The 19,230-nt window shown below is 41.4% G+C and overlaps 2 protein-coding genes and 1 long non-coding RNA gene across 4 annotated transcripts in view; 1 reads left to right on the forward strand and 2 right to left on the reverse strand.

The window, feature by feature from the left end:
* Positions 1–13,656, reverse strand: part of LOC110968557 (WD repeat, SAM and U-box domain-containing protein 1-like) — a 41,050-nt gene extending 27,394 nt beyond the window's left edge. The window contains exons 1-9 of the mRNA XM_022218465.2: positions 13,136–13,656; positions 11,817–12,004; positions 9,667–9,753; positions 8,144–8,237; positions 7,613–7,646; positions 7,404–7,444; positions 6,958–7,064; positions 6,375–6,407; positions 1,255–1,431 (exon numbers count right to left, since the gene is read on the reverse strand). Of these exons, the coding sequence (XP_022074157.1) occupies positions 1,255–1,431; positions 6,375–6,407; positions 6,958–7,064; positions 7,404–7,444; positions 7,613–7,646; positions 8,144–8,237; positions 9,667–9,753; positions 11,817–12,004; positions 13,136–13,533 (1,159 nt within the window). The 5' untranslated portion in view covers positions 13,534–13,656. The remainder of the gene's footprint in view (positions 1–1,254; positions 1,432–6,374; positions 6,408–6,957; positions 7,065–7,403; positions 7,445–7,612; positions 7,647–8,143; positions 8,238–9,666; positions 9,754–11,816; positions 12,005–13,135) is intronic.
* Positions 7,992–13,238, forward strand: LOC127537017 (uncharacterized). The gene is made up of 3 exons (XR_007946292.1): positions 7,992–8,262; positions 9,619–9,880; positions 13,120–13,238. It is a non-coding gene; the product is annotated as an uncharacterized LOC127537017 (long non-coding RNA).
* A 1,854-nt stretch (positions 13,657–15,510) lies between the features above and the next one.
* The window catches only part of LOC110968541 (bromodomain adjacent to zinc finger domain protein 2B-like), a 49,515-nt gene continuing 45,795 nt past the window's right edge, over positions 15,511–19,230 (reverse strand). Inside the window, exons 33-39 of one of the 2 annotated variants that reach the window (XM_022218453.2) lie at positions 19,060–19,214; positions 18,668–18,876; positions 18,352–18,484; positions 17,688–17,834; positions 17,231–17,517; positions 16,832–16,975; positions 15,511–16,712 (exon numbers count right to left, since the gene is read on the reverse strand). In XM_022218453.2, coding sequence (XP_022074145.2) covers positions 16,568–16,712; positions 16,832–16,975; positions 17,231–17,517; positions 17,688–17,834; positions 18,352–18,484; positions 18,668–18,876; positions 19,060–19,214 — 1,220 coding nt within the window. In that variant the 3' untranslated portion in view covers positions 15,511–16,567. Of the gene's footprint in view, positions 16,713–16,831; positions 16,976–17,230; positions 17,518–17,687; positions 17,835–18,351; positions 18,488–18,667; positions 18,877–19,059; positions 19,215–19,230 lie in introns of both variants that reach the window. The other variant, XM_022218446.2, reaches the window with a different exon arrangement.

Here is a 19,230-nt window from a genome sequence, read left to right on the forward strand (position 1 = left end):
GGGCTTTTTAAATATTCTTCACAGCTGTCCATTATAAAAGAAAAACAGAATGCTGAAGAAAAGCCATCAAGCTGCCTATGACATTAGAACTCATGAAACTATTTAAACATTTTCATCTGATGCTGTAACATGACGAAGGATATGAGGAAACCACTTCAGCTTTACGCCAAATTAAAATAAAATAATATCAACTGAATATTTTCTGTGCTAAACACCAATAGAGTAATCAATTTACCAATATGTGTCCATCAGGACCCAGCCTCCAAACATATTCAGCATTTTCTGCATCACCAACTGAATAAATGTAGATTTCCAAGGCAAGGTGAGACACAGATTTTATGCTGTATTCTGTGACTCTGCACGGCTTCATTCAGTGATGTCACTAATACACGGTTCAACAGGTTTGCAGATAATTCAGCTGAGAACCTATCGTTTGTAGAGAATATGGTCAGGAAAGGAAACAAGAGAGGATTCTGCTTCTCGTAGCTGATCCCAAACTCTGAACAGTCTCCCCTCAGGAGCAGGTCAGCTGTGCAGCATCACTCTGATCTATCTGAATCTAATAAAATCCACTAACAAGCTCCTCTATGGCTCTTTAATTAACTCATTAAATCTTATTTGTTTAATTTGCACAAAGACCCAGATATAAAAATGACTTACTATAGTCAAAACGGCCTTCACAGACAAAGTGGCATCAATTTAACAGTCTGCATGAAAGTGAATTAGCGAGAACTGTTTAATTAGTTCAAAACTGCTTTAGTGGGGAAAATGATGCTGACACTTGTACACTATTCGCTCCTGTACTGCGCCACCGCTGCTTCTACTCCGCCGAGTACGGTTTTCTGGCTACAGTTCGTATGGAGACTTTCCACACTGCGACCTTGGACGTCCATTGAGTGGACTAATCTTATTGTGAGAGGGATTATCACCGTTCGAGAGGTAAAGGCCATCCTGCAGGGCGCTGTCCTCCCAGCGTGATTTGCGATTGTATAAGCAGACAGAAATTCACGTCCCTAAATCAGATCGTTGTTTGGCAGGAGTTGTGTAGGGAAAAAATAAACCAGAGCATCGATGAAAGCAGCTTATATCATGCTTTCCAATTCGGTCTTGTCATGTTTTAGGATCAGGGCGTAAATCCCCACAAAAACACTGAATCCCAATGTGCCCATGAGGGAGAGAGAGAGGGAGGGAGTGTGTTTGTGTGTGTGTGCAATGTACACTGATGTACGTGACTGTTTTTTATTCTGTCCTCACCGATTCCCATCTCGGCTGCTGTTTCCTTGTTCAGCTGGATAAGCTCTGGTCCGTCGATGTTGTTGGCTTTAAAGATACTGACGAGCTCCTCCAGTCCTTCCTCGCTCAACCAACTCTGCACATCCTCCTCGGACCAATCGGGGGGCAGCAGCCTGGAGTGACCCGGCAACTTCTTTCCTGCAAAAACACACAAAACAGGAAGGGAGGAAGTGCTCTGACATTGCCGTACGCCTCCATCTCCTGCTACAAAACATATCAGTTGCAAACAGTTTCCCCTCACACTCCACAGAGGAGGACACACTCCCTCTGTGGTAATATGGGAGTGATAATTACTTTCATGTGCGCCCACACACACACGCACAAACAGAGTGTGGTTTCCATGACTTCAGAGTACAGTGACATTACGCTAACCCCAACCAAGACTTCATCCTATAATACAGTAATTTATGAGGCCTTGTTTATTGTCCCCAGAAGAGATGCTGGTCCCCGCAATGTGACTGTACAAACAGATTTATGCCCCCACAACACACAGCTAAACATTCTTACACACCTGACCTCACGTACAAGCGTGAGATCTACCAAATGAGAAGAAAATCAAAGCTGGGCTTGTGTTATTTCACACTGCCAGCATGCAGCTCATCAACCTTCACGACACTCGGCGTAAAAAGGCCGGCTGTCATTTATCATGCAAGGCAGCCCGTTGTGTTGTGTGTTGGCCGCCGATGCCTCACAGCAGCCTCCCAGTTCCCACTGCTGATCATTAGCCTTGTGAAGGATGACCCTGAAGACTGGGAGGTGCAGTTCATTACCGCACTAACTACCCGTTAGGTTCCCCCCCCTCACCCCTTGCTATCTAGGCTAGCCTGAAAGAAATAACCATCGGCTCAAATTTCAGATTTTTCTTCCACGTAACATTCTGCTCCCTGAAAACAGGTCTGGGGCTGAGCTGCATTTTCATCCAATCAGACTTCCATTTATATAGAAACTGGCACCTCTGATTAGGAGTTGTTTTTCTTTGTGTGATATTGTTGAATGACACTAATCAGTCTAGAAGAAGACTTGCTCTTGAATACCGAATGGACCTTTTTCACAGCAGATACTGTGACTTGTCACAGTAGGAAAACAACAGGTGGAAAATAATGGTTGCTTAGTTCCATTAAATGCGCCTTTAATGGAACTGAGCCATCATTATTTGCAAGGGTCTGAACAAAAAGAAAGCTTCAAAACAAGTCCCCACTATGTAACGATACACAGTGGCTATAAAAATTCAATGCAACTGGAAGTTTTCCCCTTTCATTAATTTTAACACTGAATCATGGTAAAAAAAATCTTTTTTTTGACAAGAATTTACAAAAAAGATTCTTCTCTGTCAAAGTAAAAACACATTTCTACAAAGTAATGCCAGTTGATTAAAAACGTGAAGCATAATAGCAATAATGCACCTTTAGTTTCAATTTCAGAATTGAGCCTGTGCTGATAGATCTCAATCAGCCTCGACTCTAATTTTACCTCATTTCTCTCTGCAAAACCATTGCAGCTCCATCAGGTTACAAGAGTACAGTGAGTAAACAGCCCTTTTCAAGTACAGCCACAAATTCTTAATTAAATTAAGGTCTCGGCTCTGACTTGGCCGGTCCAGAACATTCATCTTGTTGTCTGTAAAAGGTTCCTGCGTATCTTTGGCTGTATGCTTCAGGTCATTGCTTTGCTGGAAAATAAATCTTCTCCCAAGTCACAGTTCTGTTGCAGACTGCTTCAGGCTGTCATTCAGGATTTCCCTGTATTTGGCGCATTAATTTGACCCTTTACAATCCTTCCATTGCTACTCTCGCCTGCTGTCGAGAAGCCTGCCCACATCATGATGCTGCCACCACCATGCTTCACAGTAGGGATGGTGTCTCTACAATGATGTGTCAAACCTAGTGTCTAGTCTGATGGACAACTAAATTTAACTTTGCTCACAGCAGACCAAAGAACCAGGTGAACTGCAGTCGAGATATGACAGGAGCTTTTTCACCAGTGACTAGTGTTTGCAAGCCCTCCCATTCAAATCTTGGCCATCCCTGCCTTTATTAACAGACTAAGAGTGGCTTCCAACACTGTACTGGAAAAGCAAAAGTGCTCCCCAAAAAAATGGCAAAATTTAAAAACAGGTATATTATTTGTAAACTACCTGTGTACTTGTCTACTACTGTTTCAAAGCTTTCCTCTGCTTTTCCTTCTTTGTTAGTGTCTGTTCTGCTCCGGTCTTTGTGTGTCTGTTTCCACATGTAAGGACTGTGGAAATGGTATTTAGCAATGCTAGCGCGGGCTAATGGTTGTGCCTCTATTATATTTTGCCAACTTGTGCAACCAGCCTTTCTGGGTGTAAATGTAACTCAAGGTATGGGGGGAAATGAGGCCATTATGCCCGTTTGTTTTGGTCTGAGACACTGGTGTTCTAGTGACATCCAGTGGTTCTGACTGTTAAACAGTACCCGATTACCTGTAAGTGTAAGCCAAAAGCAGGGCCTCCTGGAAGTGGAATCCAGCCATCTTTAATCTTTAATATAACCGTGATTCCCCAACTATGACAAGTCAAAATGAAAAAGGACTATTGTGATATACCCTGATTTTTTCTCTTTTTTTGCATGATTAAAGCTTTCTGCCCCAAGCAGTCAGACTCAGTGGAAACATTCACTTATTGTTCAGCACAACAGCAAGCAGCGTAATACCACCTCCTTTCTGCAGCCCTGGCTGATAGTGTCTGGAGTCTCTTAGTCTAGGAGGCTGAGTCATGGAAACACTGTGCCAAAAGCATGAAAACCTCAGTGCTTCACTGCAGTCTGGGACAGCTCAGACTGCAGTGTTTAATTACTAGGACAGATGAACGCATGAATCCCTTCTTAACATCTCAATGCTTTATAGCTTAAAGGATAAGGCTGGTGGTAGTCTATTTTTCTTATTGTCAACAAATTCCATGAAAAGACCAAAACCAACAATGAACTGATCCCACTAATAAGTTTTGCCTGTGTAGCTAAAACCTGATGACACATTTCTCTGTGCCATGGGGCCTCGTGACTGGCCAAAAACTATAAAAACACAACAGTTTGCACTGGATGACATGTTCCTTAATTTCCATAAACATTAGCACAGAATTATTTTCAGCTCCACATACATCACCCTGCTGCTGTAAACTCTCCCTAGCATGCCTAATGCATATTAATTTGCAGCTGAAAATGATATAATTGTAGATGGAGCCACTAATTACTCCTGTTTTAGTCGATTTTAATTTTAAACTTACTACAGGCTTATAAAGAACAAATGTTTTAGGGCCACTTCTGCTACATTATGATCCATCCTGATGCCTCAAGTCACCTGGAACAGATTTGTTTACTGTCCCCAGAGTAAAAACAGAGCATGGAGAGGCAGTATTCAGTCTCTATGAGCCACATATCAGGAACAAGGACAAAAACAGTCAACTCCAGTCAAAAATCAAGTTTTTTTTGCTGATAATTATTTAAAAGCCTATGGACCACAGGTAGTAATCAGTCTCGCTGCTCAGATCTTAGCGAGGCTATAGCTGGGTAGAACTTAAACACTTTCATAAGAGCATTAACAGGCTAACATGTTTTCCCTAACAGCAAAGTGAGGGAAAACAAAAACTACACACATATTTTGCTGTGTTTCTAAAGTTTAAGTTAAAATGATGTTCACAAGTCAGATTGATGGAAATTTAATGTTGCGCTGAGACATTTTCTGTTCACTTACTAAGCGGGTAAGTATGTTAATCTCTTTATATTTTCTGAGCACAGAAGTGACAAATGAGAGGTGGATATGACTGAAAGCTTAAGAACACTATGCACAGCAATACTGTAGCAACCTGTCAATCACAAGGCAGCCCACCATAAAACATACCCCACTTCCTAGTCTATTTTTTGTCAAAATGGAATCAAACTTTTCAAAATAATCACGCTGTACCGAAGAAGACTTGGTGAAGTAGCGATTGAGACCATAAATTCATCGAGAAAATGTTTCCCGAGGTAGCAAATCAACCAAAGATTGACGACATTTTCTCTTTAACTAGTATACAATGATTGGTGGAGTCTCCGCCTGGTGGCCATCAGACAGAATGCAGGTTTAAGTCACTTCCATACTGGGTTCACTTTTCAGACCCTGAGGCGACATCTTTCATTTTAGTACATTGACTATAAATGGCTCATGGCATCTTTCGTTGTCTTTTTATATTTCAGTCCTGTGTTTTCTCTCTTGTTTTTTCAACATCTTGTCATTGTGCCATTTTTTTTGCCTCTTATAAATCAAATCGGCTTATTGAGAGGTGCTATACCTGTACAAATAAAGTTGCTCTGGGAAGTGACAGCTAACACAATGCTAAAAAGATATTATTTACACCATTCACCATTTGAGAATATTTGCATCCACAACATTTGCAAATTAGCACCAACTACACAGTATGAGGCTGATGGGACTGCCATTAGTTTTGCTGATATTTTCTTCTAAACAAGTGTTTTTGTTTTAAATCTTGGAGAGACTCAAATCTGTACCAAATTTCACAGCAGGAGATATTTCAGCATAGTTTGACTAAATGCTACAGAGCCCATTTGTTTTAGGAAATTATTGAGCCTCTTGCAGAAATGTTGATTACACTTTTTTCCCCCCATTCAGTAGAAACAAACAGGCTTAAGAAAGATTTGAAAGACGGACCAAGACATTCTTGGTCTTTTCATGGGATTTACTGTCATTAAGAGAAACACTGAATAATGCCAGCCTTATCCTTTCATGCCAGACAGTCGTCATTTCATTTTATTCATTCTGTTGGATCCTCATTCGCTACACCTGATTTGGGTTACACAATGCAGCACACACGCCTGACAAAGAAAATCACACAAAAAAAGCCTTCTGTCACAAACAGAAAGAGAAAATAGCGCAATGCAACAATAGAAAAGCTGTTTGCAGTGGGATCCACACATTAAATCATCTAAACGGCAGTACGAGACACAGATATGTGAATCATTCGCATGAAGCAGTAAAACAAAAAAAAAGCACTGGTTTAAGCTCAAACAGGAACCGTGAGTAACTGAAGATTTCTGAGGGCAAAACAGAGAGATGCATTTATTTACCTTGGCACACTGTCTGCTTTGATTCGGCTGCTGCTGAAAAACATAAAAGAGAATAAGTTTAATGTGCGAGAAAGGGAGAAAGAAACTAGATTAAAGGGGAGCCGGAGAGAGAATGAGGCAGAGGCATAATAAAGGCAGATCTTCATGCAGATGGAATTTGCTTCGTCAACATCCACCTGATGGGAGCCGTGCCCGTGAAGCTTCAAGGCCTCCAGATGTCTGACGATTGCACCTTTTCATTTAGTATTCCAAATGTTTTCTTTCATGTCGGCTTGGAACAGGGTTTTTTTTGGTTTTAAAGAGCATTCACCTCCATAACAACAGCTCTCAGAGGCGCAGAGGTAGTTTGCCCTGCTGCACTAATAAACATCTATCACAATTCCTCAAGCCAGACAGCAATGCACATGTAATAGGAGCTTCTCCGGCTGGATATCTCCCAAAACACACTTTAGGGAGGCTTTGGCGCTGCAAATGGCTTCTGGGCTTCATACCACTGATAACTGTCTGTTTAAAAAAATAAAAAATGTTGAGTGATTGTGCATTTATTGGCGCCAAGTTAAACAATTCTCTGCTGGGTGTTTACCCGTTATCCCGTCTCCATCTCCAATTCTCCACACGTTCACCGATCGGTCCATGGAGCCGGTTGCGATCCAAGGAGAGGTGGGAGACACGGCGACGGCAGTCACATACCTGCAGGAAGGAGGGATGTAAAGGTTGTGTATGACACTGAAACTGGCACAGGAAGAGATCAGCCTTAAAAGTCAGGTTCCAGTCTTAGATCGCACAGCATCTTAAATCCTTTCAAGCACTTCAAAGCGCTCTGCTGGTTCTTACCCGTGGTGCCACATCAATGACTGTGCAGAAAGCAGCGCTGGAGAATATACCATTGCATCACTGCACCCAGTGCTTCTGGGAAAAGCTAATCAAGCAAAAATCACACGATTTGATCTGAAACGCTGGGGACTCCTGCTCCGCCGCCGGCCTGATGGCTGCAGAGATTGCATGGCGGAGGGAGGTCAGGTCATTTACCTGTCATGTTGTTTCAAAGTGTGGAGCAGGGTTCCCAGGTTCTGTAAACAAAGCACAAACAAACACTGACAAAACGGAATGTTTGGCATGCGTGTTTACAGAGGCTCCGAATTAGTGTTTAGAAACCCGCTCTGCTGCAGTTAACTGAAGCAGCACACACATACAAAGAAAAAAAAAACATTTGGTGAGAGTGTTTGTGTTTCACTTACCGCATCATATATTGCAACACTTTTATCCACGGAGCTGTGGAATAAGTGGAGTAAATAAAGTCAACTTTTGCAGAATCCATATGCATTCATTTACACTGCAGAATTTTAAAAGAAACATTGGATTCTGGTCAAAAAATAAACAGAACCACAAAAAAACAGCACAGATTAACCTTCAGAATGTTTGAAACAAAGCCAGGAGCAGCAGAAGGAGCCAACAGAAGCTATATAATAGCAAAATGCACTCCTCCTGTGGCAGACTAAGGGAACAGCAGGATCAGTGCTCAGCAGTGGCATCTGCTGTTCACAGCTCAGAAAAAAAACGAGCCTTTATACATGTAGGAGAGATTAATTTAAACTTAATATGTCCCAAATGAGCAAATTATTCCACAGCAAATAATCAAAACAAATGGCATTATGAAACATGACCTGACAGGCACAAGAATCAATATTCTGTTGCTGAAGCGGGGAGATGTTTATTAGTGCTGCTCACAGATGTGAAGAGGATTTGCGTGCGTGAGATGAGTGTCTTACCCCGAGACGACCAAATCTCCGTCAGAGGAGTAAGCACAGGACAGAACTGGAGCCGACTGGGCGGTGAGAGCGTGAAGCAACGTCATGACATAGGCTGAGGGCCACACACAAACAAAGAGGTAAGAATACGGCAAAGCAAATTTATGACTGTATTCGATCTGGTGTGGACCCCCCGCAGCTGCCCAAAAATACCACAATATCACCTCAGGTTTTCCAATAACCCCTAACGCTCTTTGCTCTTGCTGCTGTGCCACCTGCTGACAGCTGCCTGGAAACTAGATTTTATTTGCGCCACTAAAAATTAAAACATTCACATCCCCCGCGCATTTCATTTTATGTGCCAACTAATTGGTCCGTAGCAGTATTTGTATTATCGGTCTGTAAGCGCACTTGTGTTAAATGAAACCTCCGTCTTCTCCATTAGGTTTTAAAATACTGTTCTGAGTGGGAGGCTAATTTGTTACTTCCATACATATTCATGATTGATGTGAAATATTAGTAGAGCTTACAGAGGAGGGAAAAACGAAAGCACAAATGTGATGTGTGGATGGGAGGTGTCAGCCTGGGACACACTACAAAATTGATAATATTAAAATGTTTAGCCCACAGAGCTACCATTGAGATCAGGAATAAGCGCATCTCCTTTGGATAACAAGCCATGAAGATATAGGGCTTGTATATAAAGTAAGCAGAGGCTAGAAAATGTTCCATAGATGGCAATTCAAGCTGCAAAACTGCCCCCTTGCTTCCCTGAATCACCGACACTTGAGTCTCCTTTTCAGAAAATAGCGGCAGAGCAGTTCAAGCGTGCATTCCTTCTTGCCGAGACGAGATAAACGCACATTTCACGAACTCAAGCTGATCGTGACCTCCTCCACATCTGAACAGCCACATTCTAAAGAAACCAAACGAGGACAGACATTGTTCTGCGTCCTTCTGCAAGCTGCTCAGAGACTTTAAAAAAGAGAGAGAGAGAGAGAGAGAGAGAGAGAGAGAGAGAGAGAGAGAGAGAGAGAAGTCTCCATGGACTCGGGTCACCATGTGGGACACATCAAATCCTCCCCTGTTACCACGGCAACCCATCTTAGGTCCTAACAACATGGCATGTTCACACACATAAGGAAAATACAGTCTGCGGCGTGGTTACTCAACCTATGAACATACACAAAATGTTCCTGTTTTGCTGCCGGTTGTACAAGATATAAATGTCACAGCGGATGTATGTACCTGATTTCCTTCCAACTCCTCTCCCCACACACACACACACACACACACACACACACACACACACACACTGTCCTCTGCTGCATTTCAGCAGAATGTCTTAAAGTGATCCATTATTAATGAGTCAGTCTGCAGCTGATTTACTCCACTCTAATAAAATTCTTCTATTCTGCAGAGAGATTTCAAGGTTGAAGCCGGCAGCAGACTCACTCTCTCTCTCTCTCTCTCTCTCGCTCACTCCTCTCTCGTAGGGGTGAGGGAGCATTCGGTTGAGGGAACGGGCAAAGAGGTCTGCCTACCTGCTCCTTCACGCTGGGAAACAATCCATATTTTCAGCTGGCTGTCCTGCCCACAGGAGGCCAGTCGAAACTCCACACAGCAGCCATCTGCAGAACAAAAAGAAGCCACATCTCGTCTTTCTGAATGCTCACGCTCGACTGAGTCTAATAGACAGAGGAAGACAAATATCATCCGACGGCCTGTTTGTGAAGCATGCCGGCATCTTTTATACTGGTATGAATGGTGTTTTGATTAGTGGCAGATATTTGATGCTAAGCTAATATGTATCCTTTTATTCAGTGCACACTATGATAGATGAGGCATTCATTTTTTTCCCAGTGCAGAGTTAATTTATATAATGGAAATAGAAGGAAGGAAATTTAAAAAAAAGGAAATCTAAGTAGTTTTTTTTTTTGTAAAAATTTAAAGCATTAATTCAAACTAAACCACAAAAGACAGTTAAAGAGTTCTATTATGCACATTTGCAGGTTTACACGTTTTTGGGGTCTATTAGAACATGTTTACATGCTTCAGTGATAAAAAAAATAAGGATGTCTTGGCTCACTACTAGAAAGCTCTGATTGGTCAGCTGGCCCAACAAAATTGAGTTAAGTATGCTACATATCATAAGCCATAATGTTCCCACTAAATATGAAGACTTGGGGCTGATGCATGAGTGTCGTTTAACTCAGGCCCCTTTTGCACACTTTCCTCAAGTCTGCAGTATACCGTGCTGTAATTTTAAAAACAAGAGTTACCAGCAGAAACCCGGAAGTGTTTAAACAAACAAACAAACAGAAAAACCTAAGTACTTAAACAGTGATCAACATCAGTTTTGCAAGAAATAAGCAGTTTACTTGTAAGTGTAAACACATAGCTCACTGGTGATTCATAGCCAGATCTGTGTCTAGTTGTTTGTCTTACGATGAAATGATGATGAATTTCAAATACGCTTTCCCTTAAGAGCTTTGGGTGTGAAGAAAGTTTAAAAAAATGGAAAACAAGTCCCAAAACTACGAAGTGCGACATATATTTTGCTGTCGTCAAAGGATGGTACGAGGAGACGCTCAGTCCTCCACACCTTCATAATCCATCATTAACGGAGTCGTAGTTAAAGTACCTGCTGCCAGACTTTGGAAGTGCTTTGATATGTACGAGCCATCTACTGATGGAGCACAGTGGGAAGTTTTAAATTCTCCAGAAATCCTGCGCTACGTTCACCCATTGTGCTCGACACACCACAGGAACATTAACTGACACTGTGTTAATGTCCGATCTGTAAATAGATGGAATAAAACTGCCAAATTTGTGTGTTCGACATGGGGGGCAATGCGACCATCTGCGCAGACCAACGCGGTCCAAGTGTAGCACGAACAGCCCTGCGTTCGTACATTAGGTTTTAAGGTGAAAACTGGTTTTGGGCCTATGAGGAAAACAGAGAGACATGACTCTAGTGAGGCAATAACAGAGGACAACACAGAAGTTGCTCATTCTTTGTTTCAAGGTTGTGCCAAACTAACCGCAAGGCAAGTGGTATGCTAATGTGTAACATGGTGACATAGATAAGTAACAGAAGAAGAGATCAGACTTCAAACGAGACGTTGTATGTCGGTAAGGAGATGGTTTTTAACTTCTTCTGGTATGGGCTTTTTAAGTTTGCAGGCAAAAAGCTGCAAAGACACTCATTTTTTTTATTTTCATTTCAAAAGAAATGAAAAAATAAAGCATAATATAGGCTCTTTAATTTTAAACAAAAACAACTGCCACTGAAAAAATAGAGCAAAAAGAAACTGCAATAGCTTAAGTAACCAGGATGATATATTCCGTTCAACTTTGCATATCAACCGATAAACGTACTGATAATTATAGTAAAAAAAATGGTGAAATACTTCTACCAGTTGCTAGTTTTATCCAAACAACAGACCAGAACCTAAAGATGTTCAGTTTACTCTGGTATAGAATGAGCAAAACACCTGTATTTTTCAGCACCAGGTATAAATTGTCCATGCTTTTCATACTATAAACAAACTTTCATTCACCCATCATTGTATTTGAGTGGGAGCGGAAATCTCAAAAGGCAAATATCTTGAAACCTAAGCCAACTAAAACTGGGACTGTAACAGAAAATAAGCTGTGATTTGAGTGAAATGACCCTTTAAACACAACTTACCAACTTTGAACTGGGGTGCGAAGCTGCAGCAGGTGACTCCCAGGTCATGGGCGTCTTTCTCACGGTGCAGAAGGCTGACGTCCACATCCCAGATTTTAAGGTCTCCGTGGGTGCAGCCGGTCACAAACATCTGACCACACGGAGAGAAGCAGCAAGCCACAACACTAGCCTCGCTTACTGCGCTGCATCTGTGAGGGATACGCTTGTTATTAACAGCAAAGTTCATCAGGAGGTGTGTAAAAAGCAAGGAGCAGAACTCAAACATGCAATCCTGCTGTAGCTCTGTGAAACAAATGTGTTCTAGGCTGTGGAGTCCTGCACTGAGTGTAATGAGATTCAATTAAACCACCTGTGAATCCTAATCAGAGAGACTCAGTAGGCTTGAGAAAGCTGTAACGGAGCACAATAATCACAATTGCAGTGAAATCACAGGAATAAAAGACCAATTTTGAAAATAATCTACATAAAGTGTTCTTTTTGTCTTCACTTCTTATTTAATCAACATTATTAGGTTGGCCACTCCTATGTTTGTCCGCTCTGGTCTTCATTTGCCTCAGTTGTTTCTATTAACAGAGCAGCAACCTGAAGTTGAACCTGCTTTAAAATGATATCCGGAAGTCACTCTGATGCTTTATTTAGACAATTAGATCAACGAACCTGAGACGATGCTAAATTTAGGACAATCCCAAATCACACCTGGAGAAACCAACTTGAGTTACAGTACAGTTATAGTTTAAGGATCTAAAAATGTTTCTCACTGGTTGACAGGAAAATGAAGCATCACATATGTCTATCAGAAGAGAATCGGAGGACAGTTGTGGAATGACTCCACCTGCTGATGACAGCTGAGATAAGATTAAAACCAAGTCCGTCTCAAACTACAATTTCCAAGGCTAAGAATTAACCTTCAGGCTCAACTTGTGGAACTTTTTCTCAACCTGACAGTCAAGTTTGAACATACTGTAGTCCACACTATGGATAGAACTAATTATTTTTAAGCAAAAATACTGAGCATTTCAGCTTTTCACTTGCAGGTTTGGTGCTTTTGATGGATATCATAGTAACATAATGAGATTAAACAAGTAATTTGAAGATGTGACCTGTGACATTCATCACTATTCTCCTGACCAAAAAAAAGAAAAGGAGCTCAAAACGGATGATTCACTGAGATGTTTGATTGTTACACTCTTACTAAATGACAATTCACTTTACAGTAATGTGAAATATTTATGGACAGATACTTTGAAAAGTCACTTTAAAGCTGAAAGAAAACTTGGCCTTGATTTAATGCTGTTGCTGACAGGTTGCTCACACTGTACCTGAGCAGACTCTTGGAGGTGAAGTCCCAGAGGGCCACGGTGCCATCGCAGGCCCCGGCCAGCAGGAGGGAGGAGTCCGGCGCCAGTGCGCACACTCGGAGCGGACTGCGGCCCGGGTGCTGCAGCTCCGCGGCCACCTCACCTGTCTCCGGGCTCCACACCATGATGCAACCGTCCGTGGAGCAGCTGAGCAGGTGGCGGCCACAGGAGCTGAAGCAGCAGCAGTGGACCCCGTAGCCGTGACCCGTCAGAGGAGAGAACGGCAGCTCGGAGAAGTCCGCCGCGTCGTAAAGGCGAAGCGTTTTGTCGCCGGAGCAGGTCGCAAGGAGAGCCGGAGAAAAGGCGCAGCAGCTGACCTCGTCCGTGTGATGTCGAAGAGTGTGAATTAGGGACACCATTTTGTGACAGATGTGCTCGGCAGAGGCAGCAGATCGATCGCAAGGTGGCGCAAAGTGCTCAAATAATCCGCTGATTCTGCCCGCTGCTTCCCTTTGGAGCAAATGTACAATGTTGCTGCTTGTTTCTCCACTTCCTGGTTGAGCGCAGCTATAAAATCTGTTTATGTGCAGCTGTTATCAGTCATGTGAGCCGGAGATATGGCGTTACAAGGTTCATAGTCGAGTGTTTGCCCATTCTTATACAATTAAACAATTCACAAGCTAAGTTTTTTTCACTGTAAATAAAGATATATATTGATTATTGATACATATATATATATATTGATGTATATTGATTATTGATGTAAGGAAAAGAAGAAGATTGTATTTATGCGTAAAAAGCTTTTACCCCTATAACTGTTCAAGATGATGCCAGGGGTGTCTCCAGAAATGTGGAATAATGGACCAAGTGGAACATCTGGGTTTAGCCCACAAAAATCTAAACTGAATTTTAGGAATTCCATTTATCTGTTGAAGCATCAAAATATCATAAGCCATGTAAATACAACTTTGTTCCTTGTACAGTGAAAGTTACTAATCTGATGTGTACTGATTGAACAAAAAAAACAGTAAACATTTTGGTTATTCAGGTGACTACTGTTAAAAAATAGCTATTTGAAGGATAAAACAGACTTCGGCAACACAGCGTTCTCCCATCATGCACCGTGGTCAGAGTAATCTTCAAAAACTGTTAAACTAGAAACATTCATATCCATTAATGAGTTGAAGATTATCATAAAGAATACAGTGAAGGAGGAATGTCAATGTTTTTCTCAAGAGGCCACTGTCTTTGAACAGCTGTCAATCTGTTTTAGTGTTTATTGTTTATTCTTTTTATCATGCATCTGTTTTGTATAGCTTTTAAAGGTCAGGTCTGTCTCTATTCTGAATGGGACTTCCTGTTTAAATAAAGGAAAATAAATAACAATAAAAAGTTTACCCATATGCAAAACGCAACTGTGATTTCAAAATTAAAAATTCTGTCTGTGTGTGATAATTTGTGTAACTACAGCAGCTTATTTTACAATAAAAAGGTATTTTCACTGTCACCTGGCTACCTGTTGTGATGTTTTGGTTTAATCAGAATTTAAGATCTATGATGAAGCAGCATGCACAAGAACGTCACTGCTGCGAAACTATTAAATCAACCTAACAGAAAGAAATGCTTCATTTTGACTTTAAAAACAGATTAACTTCTACAACAAAACAATATCCAGCTGTAATGGAGCTCTGGACTCGGCTGTAATGCGCACTGATTTAAATGTAGCTGCTGCTGTGTTGGAGATAATTTTAAGTAATTAATGAAGTTACCGCTGTGTTAAGTTGTGCTGAAATGTGCGCTTTGGAGGTGCTCCTATTGATCCTGATGCTGCCGGTATTTAATAAACTCAAGAGGAAAGATTCCTACAAACAGCTGGAAGCAACAAATAAACTTCCCCTCCTGTAAACATTTTGAGGTGTGTGTGTGTGTGCACCTCCATCAACAAAAGGTACAAGACTTACCTTTAGTATTTTTAGTTCTGTTTACAGATGACTGCAAATCCAACTGACTGTTGTTATAAGCATTGCTGTTACTGTTATGGTCAATGATGCTGCATTCACTTGCTCTTGGACACCATAGTTGCATTCAGTGAAACTTGGACACAGGTGTTGACAGGGGTTGGAGCTGATTTTAACAACTCTGATGTAAGCTAATAATTATAGTTACTACTGCACATGCAAATACTCAAGGAAAGTACTAGTAAGTATTTCAGAATTGTACTGAACGACAGTAACTGAGTCAATATGCTTAAATTACGCGGCACTCGATGAAATGCTAACTCCAGATCCAGAGAAAATGTTTCAAATTCCTGATTCAAAAGCAGCAAAATGGCATTAAAAGTCTCTAACAGTAATAATAATACATTCACAAAGTGGAAGTAGTGCTGCTTATTGCTGTTATTTTGCAAAACAGGTTTATTTTTACCATCCACAAACCCACTATTTAAAAATAATATTCCTACAAAAGCCACTACTCATTTCACAATATTCATAATAAAATACAGTTACTTCAAGTCTTCTGACTTCAGCTGTCTGGAGACGCCTCCAGTGGACCGTGAGACTGTCTGACTCCCAGCTGGATTTAAGCCCAGTGCAGGTTTCACGTCTGTCCACAGGATGTCTGACAAGGCTCCGGTTGAAGGAAATGCTTGGAGATGAAACACAATATATGCACCACGTCAATTCAGAGGAAAGGCTCTTAAGACTTTTACAGCTTTCCTACAGTTACTGTGCAGGACACACGTACAGTCAGAGGTCAGGCACTACAATACCGAGGAGTGTTCTGAGCGGATATTCACACGTAGTAAGTGCTACAATCATGTTTATGCAACGGCACAATCTTCATCAAGACTGCGCAGTAAGTACACACTGTAAATGCGGAAAAAAAAAACCTTGTAACAGAATTAACACGTGACCTGTCAGCGATCCCACTTTGCATTTTACACAATGAACTCAAAAAGCAGATGTATAGTAGTTCTGCAGGTAACCTCAAGTTGCAGAGCTGTAAACAATTCATTTTTGATTAATAGTCCATAAAACATTATTTTGTCTTTTTTTTTAAAGCTGGGTGCTATTTTCTGCCTTTTCTTAGAAAAGATTGAAACATAAATAGTTGACAAAATAAATACACACACACACAAAGCTATACAGTAGAAATAATTATTTTAAAAAAAAAACAAGTAAATGAAGCATCTACAATGGAAATCTTTGATTCCCCAAATTCAATTTTGAGTGAAGAGTCAGTGCATGTTGATAACGAATGGTATTGCACTAAGAAACGATCCAAAGTGTTTTTTTCTTCACCACCACATCGACCAGGAGCTTCTCCGTTCATGCTGCTCATCAGTGTTATTCTAACTCTGCATTGATTTGGTGTCAAAGGTTAAGGGAAGGCCTCCGACAACACAGATGAAGTCTGATATGTAGACAGCAGCATCCACGCTCAAAATGTTTACTACAGCAGCTCAGTCCATCGTTTGTCAAAGAATCTCCTCATACTGTGGCCGGCTCGTCCAATTTCGGAGTCATCTTCATTAAATTTTTCACAGTTATCAAAAACGAGGTTCACGTCAATGATGAAGGTCTCCAAATTTAAGTACCTGCAACCATTAGAAAAGGTTTTAATTATTCCAACTGGTGAGCAGAATATCAATCAAAACTATGCATAAAAACATGAAAGCATCTTCCCAAACAGCAACACTGTGATAGTAACACATACTGGTTGTTGGTGAGCTTTTCCTTGATAGTGGAGAAGTCCATGGGTTTCTTGATAACTTTTCTATATCCAGGGACCGCTTTGAGGTTGACTGGTGTGAGAAAGGGCCAAGCATCTCTATGGGCCTCCAACTCAGCCAGCAGCATCCTGGAAGGAAACGAATAAAGGTGAGCACAATAAATCAGATTTATCTGATGTAGTTTTAAATTATTTAAAGCGTCATAAGATTTTTTCTGACCACATGACTTTAGATTTGATGTGAAATGATACGATAAACTGATGTGTGGATCGTGGCAGATTAATAACTCCACATGGATTGTTCTGCAGTTGTATCACCAGAGCTCAAAACAATGAGGTCAAATAAATGCTGCTTGCATGCGTTTAATATGCACTTGTACATACCGGCACATTGCCAACCCGTTTTTGTCGTCCTTGGGTGTTTTGGCTTTTTTTGCACAGGGGACAGGGCTGTCATATTTGGCCTGGCAGCTGGGTGGGCTGTCGTCTCCTTTCCTCTTTTTGAACTCCTTGGTACCTTTCTTTGGCATGCTGTTGCTGCTGGCATGCTCCTCACTGATGAGCTCTCCTACCACAGATGGCTTACTATTTCGTTTTACCTCAGTGCTTTTCTTTCCTCCTCCAGCTGTTCGGCTCTGTTGATTCCTACTCCGAGGGGATTGACCACTTTCCTGAATGACAGAACACACAGAAGACTGTAGATGCACACAAAACATGCCATCTAGCCACATATATGTGTATTGCTCTGATAGATAGACTAATATAGAGTAATAGAGGCATGTAAGAAGAAGAGGAATGAATATTCGCTTGATGGTCAATCACTCAGGGGATGTTGATGTACCTTTGCTACACAAGTAGGACAAAACCAGTCTCCATCAGGGACTGTAGTAATCTTCGGTTTATGGCAGTAAGTGTGGCAGCCTTTGTCACAGCCGTCACAAAGTAGAAGCAGTTCCTCATTATCTCCCTTTTGACAGAGCTGGCAGTGCTGAAAACACCACAAAAAGGTAGAGGCAACTAAGCATCCTGCTCTATATGTACCTTCAAATTCAACCTGACATACTGTCCCTCAGTATAAAATGTAGTGAGATAACTCTGTGCAAAAAATCACTAATACATTAGTTTTCATGAACCTGAACGAGAAGCCTCACAGCCAAAAAGACTATTAATTTTAAAGAGGCATCTTTAGTGTGAGCTATAAATGTATGTTTAATACCAGTCAACAGTTTGGACACACCTCCTCATTCAATGCTTGTATTTATTCGGATTATTTTCTACATTGTAGATTAATGCTGATGATTAACACTTTTTTTGTTTACAACATAATTCCATTTCTATTCTTTTATAGTTTTGATATCTTCAGTGTTAATATACAATGTATAAAATAATCAAATAAAAACCACTGAATGAGAGGGTGTGTCCTAGCTTTTGACGGGCAGTGTATGTATGATTAAATGATGTGTGATACAAATCTGTGATCGAGAGAGAAACCAGATGACACTCACCACTTTCATGATGGCTCGTTCCCAGGCAATGGATTTCTGCAGCTGTCTAATGCAAAGCGACAGCTGAGCTGAGCTGCGGACTTGACTTAAAGCTTTACGCCACAGTTTCATCCCAGGAGCGACCTCGTCCTCACTGCTTTAAGGGAACAGAAATTGAGACGCATTTAAAGTGCGTGATAAGTCGGTTTTACTTATAAAGTGTTAATACTTTGTCCAGTATGATGTATCAAGCATAGTTACCCACTATTTCTAATAAAAACACAGATTATTATCCAGTATGATTTAAAAGGTTGTATTGAAGAATCTCCTCGGGTACCTTCGCTCAATGTTCCTCTCCAGCTCTGCCAGCCTGGTTACTGCTATATCAAGAGGATTGTTGGGCTGCCGTCGCACCACAGAGCCAGAAAAGTCCTCCTGACTGGTTTCTCTCTGACCTTTGTTGTCCAGAGGTGGGGAAGAGAAGGGCTTGTGCTCATGATAGACCAGATCTTTACTGTCTGACTGGGGATCAGGGGGCATCCAACCCTGAGGGAGACATCAGAGAAATGTGTCCATCACAACACATTATTTAATGGCAATGCCAACAACTCGAGCCTATCGAAGCATACGCTGACAAATTAAATCACATAACATCAATTTGGAAACACAAATAGTTTATCTGTTTAAGATGAAAATAAATGAATGAGTAGGCTGCCTGTTTGCCAGTACCTTGACCTGCAGGCTGGCAGAGATGACTTTCCTCTCCAGAGCTTCGACCTGCCGCAGCAGGCTGATGTCCACCTCCAGGGCCTGCACCTCAACGCACCAGCTCTCCACCATGTCCTTGCTCACCTCCTGTTTTTCCAGCTCTGATACATCAATTGCTGCCACAACAGATAA

The sequence above is a fragment of the Acanthochromis polyacanthus genome, chromosome 14 (assembly GCF_021347895.1).
Source record: "Acanthochromis polyacanthus isolate Apoly-LR-REF ecotype Palm Island chromosome 14, KAUST_Apoly_ChrSc, whole genome shotgun sequence".
NCBI classification, from domain to species: domain Eukaryota; kingdom Metazoa; phylum Chordata; class Actinopteri; family Pomacentridae; genus Acanthochromis; species Acanthochromis polyacanthus.